The sequence below is a fragment of the Lolium perenne genome, chromosome 3 (assembly GCF_019359855.2).
Source record: "Lolium perenne isolate Kyuss_39 chromosome 3, Kyuss_2.0, whole genome shotgun sequence".
NCBI lineage: Eukaryota > Viridiplantae > Streptophyta > Magnoliopsida > Poales > Poaceae > Lolium > Lolium perenne.
The window spans coordinates 70,088,911-70,102,489 of NC_067246.2; the positions used below are offsets into that span (position 1 = coordinate 70,088,911).

A 13,579-nucleotide genomic window follows, 5' to 3' on the forward strand; every position below is an offset into this window, starting at 1 on the left:
TTTTAATACGGGGCGTCCGCTCGATTTCTCGGGCCCCTGAACTTCGTTTACGGGCCCGCCCATGTATTCAGGCGCTATTCTGCGCGCGTTTCGACCCGAACGCGTAAATCCGACAGAAAAGTTCAGTTCGGACGAGATTTACGGGCTCTGTTACAGATGCTCTTACACCTATACTCTCTAGTCTTTCTATAACCTTGTACACCGGCCAGACCGAGACCGAACCGAACCCTGCTGCAAGATTTGCGGTTTATCTGCACAGAACGGTTTATTTGCTCTTCATCCCGTTGGAGCCAGCCAGTCTATCGCTCTGTCCCCTAGCAGAAGCGATCTGCTCGACACCGGCAAACAAATCCATCGCCGAAACCTCCGCAAACCCTCGGAGCGCACGCCGCCGCCACCGCCACCGCCACCGCCGCCGCCATGCGTCCATCTCACGACCGCCGCCCGTACCGCCCGCCGGATCGGGGCTCCCCGCCTCCCCACCGCTACCACAACCAGCAGCCCCACCGCCAGCCGCCCCCGCACGCGCGCCAGTACGCGGTGATCCTCCTCCGCGCGGCGCCCGACTCCTCCACCCCGTCCGCCACGGAGATCGACGCGCTCGTCGCCGGCCTCCAATCTCCACCCCCGGACAGCCTCTCCGTCAGCTCCTCCGGCCGCCAGGCCGCGCGCCTCCTCTTCCGCTCCCTCCCCAAAGCCGCGGAGGCCGCGCGCGAGCTCTGGTCGCTCCGCCTCGACGGCCTCCACTTCATCAACCCGCACCTCCCCGACGCGCCGCTCGCCGCCCACGCCTACCCGCTCCTCGCCTCCCTCTTCGCCTCCCACGCGTCCCGCCTCCTCGACTCCGACCTCGTCTCCCGCTGCGCCGCGCGCTCCGCCGAGCTCGCGGTCTCCATCCAGTCCGTGAAACACCGCCTGCGCGCCCACAATAAACTCCGCGACTTCGATCAGCTCGATCTCCAGAAGAGAACACTGGAGGCTGAGAAGGACTTGGTGGATGACAAAATTGCAGAGTACAAAGCAGCGATGAATTCCATACGGCGTGCCATGTTGTGTGGGACGGATGACGAGGAAGAGGTGGATGAGGAGGGGGTGGATGTGTTTGGGATTATCAGGGAAGGCGAGGATGTGGACTTTGTGAGGTTGCACATGATGATGCTGCGCGAGTGCAGGAGGCTCAACGAGGGGCTACCCATCTACGCATACCGCAGGAAAATTCTTGATCACATTTTCAATAACCAGGTGGGTTTGATGACATTGCAAATTTGCAGTGCAGTGTGAGCCATTCGATCCTTTATTAACACTTCATGCTTAGAAGAATGGGGAAATACTAGTTTATGGAGTTTTGTTGTGCATGTTATCAAATTATTACAATGTGCCATTTAGTTCTAACCTCGTATACGTAGGTTAGGTGTACTCCGAAGCTGTAATTAAAGTGAGTTTCGTGTATCGAGTTTATAAAATTTTCATCTGTATTGGCAACTTGACATGATAATCCTGTTTGTGCTTTTCTAAAGGACTATTAGGTGCATTTTGCTGACGAAGCAACAAATTTTTGGGATCCCAATAGGGCGTGGCGTTAATTTTTTTTGGCGCGAAAGAATGGCAACTTGCCACGTGGCCAGGGGGGAAACAGATCCCACGCCTGTTGTTCCGTTTCTACAGGATCCAATAGGGCATGGTGTTTTTTTGCCGCGAACTATTGTCAACTTGCCACGTGTCCAGGGGGAAAACAGATCCGACGCCTGTTATTCCGTTGCGGCAGGATTCAATCGCGGGCACGTTGTTCCGATATAAATTTCCTATTTTTGATTATGTAGTTTGTCTAATACTCAGCAATCAGCGTTGACCCCACAGTTTTCTGTGTATTTAGTTTTATCTGTTCATTTGCGTTTGCAGAGCATGACATGCTGATGCAAAAATCATGATTTAATTTGTATGAACTTTGTTCTCTACAGGTTATGATCTTAATTGGGGAAACTGGTTCTGGGAAAAGCACACAACTAGTCCAGTTTCTTGCTGATTCAGGTCTTGCTGCAAATGGCTCAATTGTCTGCACGCAACCGCGGAAAGTTGCTGGTCTGTCGCTGGCACATAGAGTAGATGAAGAAAGCAAGGGCTGCTACAAGGACAATTTCGTGTCATCATATTCAAGCTTTTTTAATTCCCAAGATTTAAGCTCTAAGATCATATTTTGCACAGATAGTTGTCTCTTACATCACTATATGGACGATACAGACCTGAGTGGCATTTCATATATCATTGTTGATGAAGCTCATGAAAGAAGCTTGAACACTGATCTTCTCTTAGCTTTGATCAAGAAGAAGCTGCTTGATAGGTTGGATTTGCGACTCATTATAATGTCTGCCACTGCTGACGCTAATAGACTTGCTGAATATTTTTATGGCTGTCAAACTTTCCATGTGAAAGGGAGAAATTTTCCTGTTGAAATTAAATATGTGCCAGATTTGTCAGTGGAGGCTTCTTTGAATACTGGGCTAAATTCTCCACGTGGTGCTTGTGCCACTGCTGCTTATGTCGATGATGTTATAAGACAGGTAAGCATTATTCACAAGGGTGAAGACGAGGGTGCCATCCTTGCTTTCTTGACATCTCAACTGGAAGTTGAATGGGCTTGTGAAAATTTCAGTGATGCCAGGGCTGTGGTTCTTCCTATGCATGGAAAGCTTTCCCCTGTAGAACAGAGTCGTGTTTTTAAAAGCTTTCCTGGAAAGAGAAAAATTATCTTCTGCACGAATATAGCTGAAACATCACTGACTATAAAAGAAGTGAAGTATGTTGTTGATTCTGGTCTGGTCAAGGAGAGCAGATTTGTTCCTACCAGCGGCCTCAATGTCCTGAAAGTAAATTGGATTTCCCAAAGCTCAGCTAATCAACGTGCTGGCCGGGCAGGTCGAACGGGAGCAGGGAAGTGTTATAGGCTTTACTCCCAATCTGACTTCAGTATGATGGAAGTGCATCAAGAACCTGAAATCCGTAAAGTTCATCTCGGCACTGCTGTTCTGAGAATACTTGCTTTGGGTGTTAAAGATGCACAAAATTTTGAGTTTGTTGATGCCCCAAATCCAGAAGCTATCAATATAGCTGTGAAGAACCTTGAACAGTTGGGTGCTATCAAATGTAAATATAATTGCTTTGAGCTGACTGATATTGGACGCCACTTGGTAAAATTGGGAATTGAGCCAAGGCTTGGAAAAATTATGCTTGATTGCTTCAGTTTTGGTTTGAGGAAGGAAGGTGTTGTTTTAGCTGCTGTTATGGCAAATTCTAGCAGTATATTTTGTAGAGTGGGCACTGATGAGGAGAAACATAAAGCTGACCTTCAGAAGGTCCGATTGTGTCACCAAGATGGAGATCTGTTCACTCTACTCGCTGTTTATAAGAAATGGGAGGATGGACATGAAAACAGGAATATGTGGTGCTGGCAGAACAGCATCAACGCCAAGACCATGAGGAGGTGCCAGGAAACTATATCAGAACTTGAAAAGTGCCTAAAGCATGAGCTGAACATTATTATCCCAAGTTATTGGTGTTGGAATCCTGAGGCTCCCACTGTGCATGATAAGTTGCTGAAGAGAATTATCCTGTCATCTCTTGCAGGTAATCTTGCTATGTTTTTAGGACATGAAAGGTCTGGTTACCAGGTGATTTCTACAGATCAGGTTGTGAACCTTCATCCTTCATGCTCATTGCTCAATTATGGCATCAAGCCAGAGTGGGTGGTGTTTGCAGAAATCTTGTCAGTGCCAAATCAATATTTGGTATGCGTAACTGCTGTTGATCATGATGCCTTGTGTACAATTCACCCAATGTCTTTCATTCAGCAACTGGAGAAACAGAAATTGCAGATAAAGGTGATTAGCGGGCTTGGTAATAACCTGCTAGGAAAATTTTGTGGCAAATCTGGCCAAAATAAGCAGAAGATTGTCTCACGTCTCCAGGAAGAATGCAGGGATGACCGATTAACTGTTGAAATTAACTTCAAAAATAATGAGGTTATTCTGTTTGCTACAGAACAGCACATGGAAAAGGTCTTTTGCATTGTTAACAATGCTTTGGAATGTGAAGGTAAGATGATGCGGAATGAATGCCTTGAGAGAAGTTTATTTCCTGAGAGGTGTGGCAGTTCTCCCATTGCACTATTTGGCTCAGGTGCTGAAATCAAGCATTTGGAACTTGAGAAGAGATATCTGACAGTAGAGGTTCTGCATCAAAATGCCCATGACATCAATGAGATGGAGCTCATTTGTCTGGTGGATAGTCTTGTCTCCGGTGTTGTTAATATTCATAAATTCGCCAGAAATTTCCGCATAGCTTCAGATGAAACTAAATGGGGTAAATTTACATTCCTCAAACCTGAAAATGCTGAAGATGCTGTCTCAAAATTGAACGGAGTAGAGTTTCATGGTTCTTCCCTAAAAGTAGTTCCTGTGTATTCTTCCGATAATCAAGGATTACCATTTCCTGCAGTAAGAGCTAAATTATGTTGGCCACGTAAGCCAAGCAAGGGCCTTGCACTTGTAACATGTGCCAGCGGGGAAGCTCAATCTGTTGCAAATGACTGCTTTGCCCTAGGAATTGATGGAAGGTATGTCAATTGTAGGGTTAGTACGAAGGAGGAGAACTGTGTCTTTGTCGAAAGAATTCCATTGCATGTCACGGAGCCAGAACTGTATGATGCTTTCCGTAGCACAACAACAAGGAGAATCCTTAATATCCGTTTACTCAGGGTCAAGGGAGCCATAGCTGGCCCCTCTGTTTCAGTATGTGAAGAAGCGTTGATTAGAGAAATTTCTTCATTCATGCGAAACAAGAGTTTTCCTGGACAAAATTTCCGTGTTGAGGTGTTCCCTCCAGAGGAAAATGATTCAATGATGAGAGCAACTTTAACTTTTGATGGAAGTCTTTATCAAGAAGCTGCAAGAGCACTGGACCATCTGCAAGGAAGTATTCTTCCTTGTTGTCAACCTTGGCAGATCATAGAATGCAAGCATGTATTTCATAGCACTCTGTCCTGTCCGGTACGTGTTTACAATGTTATCAGCCTGGAAGTTGCTTCTCTGCTTGAGAACTTCCGAAGCCAAAAAGGTGTGCATGCACTCCTCATTCCCTGTATACTTTAAAAAAATTCACTGTTCCGTTGGTTGAATCATATTCCGGTTGCTTTTTTTATTCTTTTTTGTCCTTTTTTTCACTTAATTTAGTTTATATGAGCTAGCCAGTATTTTTGAGCCATATTTTCCCTCATCTACGATGCCTACCTCCCTAGGAAGCAACTTACTACTGCTGGCTTTGCTGTTTTCTTTTTGTGAAACTTCAAAAAGCCTATATTGGCTGATAAGGTGGTTTGAGATAGGATCATGCAAGGAAGTATTCTTCCTTGTTGTCAACCTTGGCAGATCATAGAATGCAAGCATGTATTTCATAGCACTCTGTCCTGTCCGGTACGTGTTTACAATGTTATCAGCCTGGAAGTTGCTTCTCTGCTTGAGAACTTCCGAAGCCAAAAAGGTGTGCATGCACTCCTCATTCCCTGTATACTTTAAAAAAATTCACTGTTCCGTTGGTTGAATCATATTCCGGTTGCTTTTTTTATTCTTTTTTGTCCTTTTTTTCACTTAATTTAGTTTATATGAGCTAGCCAGTATTTTTGAGCCATATTTTCCCTCATCTACGATGCCTACCTCCCTAGGAAGCAACTTACTACTGCTGGCTTTGCTGTTTTCTTTTTGTGAAACTTCAAAAAGCCTATATTGGCTGATAAGGTGGTTTGAGATAGGATCATGCAAGGAAGTATTCTTCCTTGTTGTCAACCTTGGCAGATCATAGAATGCAAGCATGTATTTCATAGCACTCTGTCCTGTCCGGTACGTGTTTACAATGTTATCAGCCTGGAAGTTGCTTCTCTGCTTGAGAACTTCCGAAGCCAAAAAGGTGTGCATGCACTCCTCATTCCCTGTATACTTTAAAAAAATTCACTGTTCCGTTGGTTGAATCATATTCCGGTTGCTTTTTTTATTCTTTTTTGTCCTTTTTTTCACTTAATTTAGTTTATATGAGCTAGCCAGTATTTTTGAGCCATATTTTCCCTCATCTACGATGCCTACCTCCCTAGGAAGCAACTTACTACTGCTGGCTTTGCTGTTTTCTTTTTGTGAAACTTCAAAAAGCCTATATTGGCTGATAAGGTGGTTTGAGATAGGATCATGCACATATGGTTCCCAGTTACATTATTTTCCATCTTTATTTGCTCCAGGGAGAAAACCACTAGGAGTTATGGTTCATATAAATTTAAGTCAGGGAACATGAGTACTTATAAAGCTCACCTTATATTTTATCTCAACTTCTTCATAACCATTATGAGTTATGGTTCATATAAATTTAAGTCAGGGAGCATGCCATTTGCTCTAACATCAATGGGGTGTTACTTTATTGATGTTTCTAGGAGAATGTGTGTTCATATCTGCTGCTGAGTTTGAAGTTTAAATGGCTCTACATCATGCAGGTGTGTCTTACAGTTTTGAGAAGACTGAGAATGGTATTTTTCGAGTAAAGCTCACTGCAAATGCCACCAAAACAATAGCAGATTTGAGAAGGCCGCTTGAAATTTTGATGAAAGGGAAAACCATAAACCACCCAGATCTGACACTAAGTGCAGTTCATATGCTCTTGTCCCGTGATGGTGTAACACATTTGAAATCAATTGAACAAGAGACTGGTACTTACATTATGTATGACAGGCGAAGTCTAAATATTAAAGTCTTTGGAAACCAAAATCATATGGCTGAAGCAGAGGAGAAATTAGTTCATGTACTTCTGCAGCTCCTTGAGAAGAGGCCTCTTGAAATTTTTCTTCGTGGGCATAACCTCCCTCCAGACTTGATGAAGAAAACAATAGAAATTTTTGGAGTTGATCTGGAAGGATTCAAGAAAGAGATGCCCACAGTAAAGGTTGACTTACATAAGCACCGCCATTTACTCAAAGTTTGGGGCAGTAAAGAGGACAAGCGACGAGTGGAAGGGATGGTCTCCGAGTTGATAATCTCTGTTAAAAGCAATGCTCTGGTTCAACTTCCGTCAGAGAATGTTGGAGGCAGTAAAGAAGATAAACAAAGGGTGGATGACAATGAGTTGTCAAATGATACATGCCCTATTTGCTTGTGTGAGACTGAAGATCCTTTTAAGCTTGAAACGTGTGCGCATGTGTTTTGTCGTGCTTGCTTGGTGGACCAGTGTGAATCTGCCACAAAATCACATGATGGGTTCCCTCTTTGTTGCCTCAGAACCGGGTGCAAGAAGCCCTTCCTCATTGTTGACCTGAAGCACCTTGTGTCGAAAGAGAAGATGGATGACCTATTTAGAGCTTCCCTGAGGGCATTTGTTGCATCCAGGGCAGGAATGTACCGTTTCTGCCCAACACCGGATTGCCGGTCGATCTACCAGGTGGCAGCTCCAGATGCAGAGGCCAAACCTTTTGTCTGTGGGGCTTGCTATGTGGAGATCTGCACCAAGTGCCATCTTGAGTATCATCCTTTCATATCATGTGAGGCATACAAAGAATACAAGGAAGACCCAGACACGACACTGCGTGAATGGCGTAAAGGGAAGGAGAATGTGAAGAACTGCCCTTGCTGTGGGTACACTATCGAGAAAGCTGATGGCTGCAACCATGTTGAGTGCAGATGTGGCAGCCATATTTGCTGGGCATGCTTGGCGAACTTCAGGAGCAGCGAGGAGTGTTATGGCCATCTAAGGTCTGTGCACCAATCCTTTGTGGACATTGTTTAGAACATAGTTGTAGATTTGTACATGCTGGCAGTCTTGCATCCTGGAAAACCTCAAATGTGCTGTACATTCGGAACTGTTATAAAGTCTTGGAAATTGCCACATTTGGCAAAATATGTATTGCTGAATAATGCAGTAAGGGGAGCATCCTTGCTGAATGCTTTTCAAGAGCTGTGAAGTCGTTGCAATTGAAACCATAAACTTTGCAAGAAGGGGTGCATCCTTGCTGAATGCTTTTCTCCCGATTCTCTGCTCATGAGCTCATCCACTCTAAGCTGCACAGAGTGAGTGTTTGTTACCCAGATCACTTTGTTCTTCTGTGCTATAGTTCCATTTTGGAGTTCATGCTTATTTCATTCAGTTTTTGCCTGGTTTGAATAAGGTGTGTGAGATGGAGGCTCTGCAGTAGGAATGACACTGTTCCTTCTCGAAACCAGCAAAGCCCTTCCCCAATACCCCAGCCAGCACAAGCGTTCTAAGAGGTTGGTTTTTGTGATATTGTTTCTGCAAATTTCTTTATTTTTTGCTGCCATGGTGGCGAGTAGGGATGCTCATCGGGATATACTTTTTTTATTTCTGTAATGGTAGTGATTTCTAGGACAAAATTTTCGAAGATGCACCCAGTTCTTCGTAGAGAACATTTAATCAACCCAAGTTTGGGAATTGTTGCAAACCGTTAATTAGTTTTCATTTGATTATTCTGTATGCGATTTTTTTTTTAGTGCTAAAGAGCTTCATTCATTCGATAGATAATGTTCTGTTACAATCTAAGGCCAGCGCCTTAGGTATACGGCCTGAGAAACAATTGTTCTAGACACACCCGACACCTACCCGCCGCACAAAGGCAGCACACTCGTGACCAATATTGTTTTTTGCTCTCTTAGAGCATCTCCACCGGGGCGCCCCATAGCGGCCCTGATAGCGTTTTGGGGGCCGGCGGTCAAAATGGGCTCACACCGGCGCGCCCCAAAAAAGCGCCGGCTAGTTTTCGAGCCCAATAGAAACGCCGGCAACCCCGTGTCGGCCCCTTCGCGAAGGGCGCGAATCGGGCACGTCGGCGCATCGCGTTTTGCGATGGGCCGCGCGGAAGGTTTCCCGCCTCGCTGCTGGTCTATATTACCCCTCCTTCCAATTGTGCAAAAATCTAAACCCACAATGTACGATGCGTGGGAGGAGGTGGCGCTAGCGGTGACCATAGATGTCGTGGAGGAGGACCCGCAGCTCGCAGAGTACGAGGCGTGGGAGGAGGCGGCCCTAGCGGCGATCGTACATGCATTTGTCGCGGACGAGCGACGGTAGCAGGAGGCGGAGTGGCGGCAGCGGACAGTCGTGGGAGGAGCTTGCGTGGCGGCGGGAGGTGCGGGGGGAAGCAGCAGCGTCAGGATGAAGTCTACGAGCGGCGGCGCTTGGAGGAGATGCAGCTGCGGCTACGGGAGGCAGGAGGTGGAGCACAGTTAGCGACGGGAGGAGCTGGAGCAGCAGCATCGTCAGGAGGCGGCGGCCACGGATAGAGCGGCCTACTTGGCGTTCGCGGCGGAGAGAGCAGCGGGAAATCGACGACGGAGGAGCAGCAGATAGAGCAGGTGGCGCAGCAGCGATCGATCGTCCACCTCTCCATGGAGCCGGCCGGCCAGTAGGCTAGAGCTGAAGCCGATTTCACATGTCATCCGGAATCAAGGAATGCATAATGTTTTACTGCCCGTGAAGTGAACCCAGATTCGCTCTGCTGAAACAATATTCATTCCTTGGTCCTGAATGACATGAAAATGAAACTACAAGAAAATGTTTAGTTTGTCTAAGAAAATCCTATTGGGGACGCCGGTTTGGGGGCGCCGGTGTGGGAGTAGCACCCCCAAATGGAGGATGCAGTGCCGACGCCCCTACCGGCACTTATTTGGGAGGCACCGGTGGAGATGCTCTTAGCATAGATAGATTTCCAGTTCCCAAACACCGAAGCATAATCTACAAAATCTGAATAAATGTTTCTCTGACAAGGACACCTTCCCTAGCTGCAGATCAGTAAGCACCGAAATACAGTCTGACTCTAAAATAATTGGATCCTTTGTCCACTCACTGGCTAGCTTTAGTCCATCGATGAGAGCAAGTGCTTCTGATTCTTCTGCATTGCTACACCCAGCTGCAACAATTACTTTGCGTAGATGGTCACGAATTACAATGCCTGTTGCTCCCACACCATTTTGTTCTAGGAAAGAGCCATCAACAATTTGCATTTAGTCACCTAATGGTGGTGGTTCCCATTTACTGTCACCTATTTTTGTTTTCTTTTTCTTCAGACTTTCCTGAATGTGCATAGCAACAGCCGGCCTCTTCCCTTTACTATCTGTGTCAACAGGTACTATACACGGTGAAGTATTATCACTAAAATTATGGACATAAGATGCTGGCATATTAAAATACATCTTTAGATTGCAGCACATAATTTTAAAGGAAACGTTGGACACTCAAAAGCGCGTACCCAAAGCTCCCACACCTTTGGGGTTTTTTTGGTGAAGGGGATTTCTAGGCAGCCTTTTCGTTGCTTTTATGCGAAGAGGTGGATTCGAAAGCAGGACCTCCAGGAGGATATATTCTACCACTGCGCTATACCTACCCTTCAAACGTTGAACACTAAGTGTCAGAAATAAAAACAGAAGCAGTCTAATTACTTGGTAAATGCTTTGCATTTTTTATATTTTTTTGTGGCATATGACTCATATTGTATTACTCCCTCTGATCCATAATATCGTATTATGGATTGGAGGGAGTAGTTAATTTCATGGTCAAAATTAGGCTAAACCTTGAGAGGGGGGAAGAAGCCAAGCTTAGACCAGGCCATCATCTGCTTAGGTATATTGTCCCTCTGGTATTATGTACATTAGCTGTTACCTGCTTCTCCCACTAATTGTTGATATGATTATATGAATAAGCATGCAGACATTAAAGGCTTACAGCTTGTGAGAATTTGAAAACAGACAAAGATTATGGATCCAAATGTTGGCAAATTAGGAAATAAAGAGAAAGATTAAACACAGCAGCAATTGATTTGAAAATAGACAAGGATTGAACAAATGGCCTATTGAAGATCAATTAGCTCTCAGGGGTTGCATCTTATGTTAATAAATTTTATGGTGCTTATTTGGTGGACACGTCTATATATTTGTAGGCTATGTTGATTTGTAGGTTGAAATTTTGGGATGAGACTCAAAAGACTATTATATATTATATATCTCATTTATATGTTTGTTCCTTTGATTGAGAATCTCATGGCCTGCTTTATAGATTGCGGCAATTAAAATTGTAGCACAGCGTTCTAATGTTATGTGCATTTCTCCTGAATGATTAAATAGATATATCAGAACACAGCTTCATATGTTATGTTAATAATGTGTGGGCTGTTTTGGCTGCTCATAGATTCCGAAACAAGCAGAATGGGAGATTCAGAATGTATAATCTCTTATGACTATGGTGATATATATTCAGGAAGCAGATCATGTGTTGGAAAGGTGAGGTCTAAAACCTTCCACAAACATCTGCTTTGGTAGCACTATAAGTAGAATTGTTTTCTGTGAAATGTTAAACAAGGTTACCAGAACTATAATGTGATTATGTAGACATAGTAACCACGAGCTATGTCCATTGCTCTTAGCCTTGTTTTCACTGATTATTTGTTGTTCCCAGTAATCTTACTACTTAACTAGATGAGGGCCTCTTTGTTGGGCTGGCTGTTGCTGGCCTCTTTGGCAACTTAGCTAGCTGTCTGGCTGTAATCTGTGATCTGATGAATTGTCTAAAATGCCCGTATAATCATGAAAACATATATTTTTGCTTATTTTTGTGGAAAGTCTGTAAAACCTAAACAAAGAGGCTCTGAATATACCATGTTTTTATTTTTGATAGTTATCGATGTGATTGCATCATGTAGTGAAGAAACTTGTAGGAAGTCAGTTAGCTGATTCTTTGCTTGTAGAATTAACTATTTTGGCCTTTTAGATTGATTGTGATCTCTGAATTGAATTTGTGCTCATCTGGATTTTCACAATTTTTATCATCGACAAATCTAGAATGTTCTTTCTTTTGCCACCGCTTTATTGTTGATCAAAATATTTAGGCCACCATGGAGTTAAAATCTTTGCCCTTGTGCTTTGTAGTGCTTATGCATTACCAGACACCAAAGCTGCCTCGATGGCCAACAACGGATGGAAGATCTCGGAAAGCGTCACCTGTTCAACATCGATGTGGCCAGAGAATTCAGCTCAGATTGCCTTCAGTACATTCACTTCTGCAGATAAACGCCAGAGAACCAGAGCAGGGACAGCTAGAAAGGACGATATTGCTTCTAAGATCACCTCGATCATAGGTGTATCATGTAAGCTGCTAACTTAGATTTTCTTACCGTTGTTTGGATCACCTCGATCGTGTATCATGAGAGGAACTGTTATCAACTTGTTAAACAAGTGGCAAGTGGCAGCCCTGTTAGCTTAGATTTTCAAACCGCTGTTTGTCAGGGATCTTGCGTCTATGAGACCTCAATCACAGGTGTATCACAAGCGAAACTGTTCTCAACTTTAATCAAATGGCAGCCTTGTAAGCTGTTAGCTTAGATTTTCTAAGATTTATAAACTACATTTTTTCACTCGCATACATAAGGATTCTAGTGACAGTTCTTGACACAACTTAGCAAGCATAGGCAATTGAATGCCAGTCATATTGAAGCAGACGAAAAAGCAATGCGTCTCTCCCATGAACAATTCTCTGGTGCTTTTAGTTATCAGCATTATCAGGTTCTCTGTAGTTATCGGCATTCTGTAGTGCTCCTTAGTTATCAGCGCTCTAAACATGGATTGAGTTTCTGAGATCGGTCGCTCCATACATTGCTTCTGGAGATAGCTCGTTATGTCAAATGTGAGGTCTTTCTTTACGTAAGGCATTAATATACCGATCCCCAAAAACAAAATAAACAAATATTCAGACGAAAGTTAAAATACTGGTTCACAAGTGAATGTCACCAAAACACCTCCACGAGATCACAGAAATACCTAACTCGCGGACGAGATATTCGGGTTATCCATCTCGCAAACGAAGAAATTGCCTCAAAACATGGACAGGTTTTGGGACAGAGTGAGTTTGCTATACTTCCACATAAACACAAACACACACAAAATCTTTACATGATTGATGTGCCGACGGAAAGGGCCCGGAGAATCATCAAATAATCAGATCCAGGTGAGTTGAAAGCCGACTTTGCTCTAGCAAGATGGCAGGACGATTTGCCGATTGGCTGAAACTGTGAGATTCTAGGTCCAGACAAGAAGCTGATCTTGCAAAATAAACAAGAAAAAGGGGAAAAAGAACTTAATGGCATGTGCCGGCGGAAAGGGCCCGGAAAATCATTGAGTAATCAGATCCAGGTGAGTTGAAAGCCGACTTTAATCTAGCAAGATGGCAGGATGATTTGCCGATTGGCTGTAGCCGTGAATTTCAAGGCCCAGACAAGAAGCTGATCTTGCGAAGTCAAAAAAACACGAGGAACGAAAATCTTAGAGTCGAATCGAAGAACACAAAACAGAGAAAATAGTTTTGAGCTCACGAAGAACAACAAATGAGAGATGGACAGAAACGCAAGAAGAGGCGGCGGGCTGACGATGGGCAGACGGGAAGAACAGGTCTGATTATATATAGCCGCATCCCCCACAAGGTTCCTGGTTAGGGTTTCGCGAGACGACTTGGGCTGGCCCAGTAAGCACAACTGGGCCGCAAATGTGAACCTTATACT

General features: G+C 44.3%; 1 protein-coding gene across 1 annotated transcript; it reads left to right on the plus strand.

Moving 5' to 3' along the window:
- Nucleotides 1–273: 273 nt before the first annotated feature.
- Nucleotides 274–12,406, plus strand: LOC127341556 (ATP-dependent RNA helicase DEAH11, chloroplastic). The gene is made up of 6 exons (XM_051367418.2): nt 274–1,242; nt 1,959–5,109; nt 6,527–8,090; nt 8,189–8,288; nt 11,218–11,309; nt 11,955–12,406. Exons 1-3 carry the CDS (start codon nt 421–423, stop codon nt 7,807–7,809), a joined length of 5,256 nt encoding a protein of 1,751 aa, XP_051223378.1. The 5' UTR covers nt 274–420; the 3' UTR covers nt 7,810–8,090; nt 8,189–8,288; nt 11,218–11,309; nt 11,955–12,406.
- Nucleotides 12,407–13,579: the final 1,173 nt, after the last annotated feature.

What these genes read in the sequence shown, in the direction of transcription:
- LOC127341556 (XM_051367418.2), top strand. Translation starts at nt 421, where the DNA reads ATGCGTCCATCTCACGACCGCCGCCCGTACCGCCCGCCGGATCGGGGC. An exon ending in ATCACATTTTCAATAACCAG is followed by an intron (nt 1,243 to 1,958) that starts GTGGGTTTGATG and finishes TGTTCTCTACAG; the next exon opens with GTTATGATCTTAATTGGGGA. An exon ending in GAACTTCCGAAGCCAAAAAG is followed by an intron (nt 5,110 to 6,526) that starts GTGTGCATGCAC and finishes TACATCATGCAG; the next exon opens with GTGTGTCTTACAGTTTTGAG.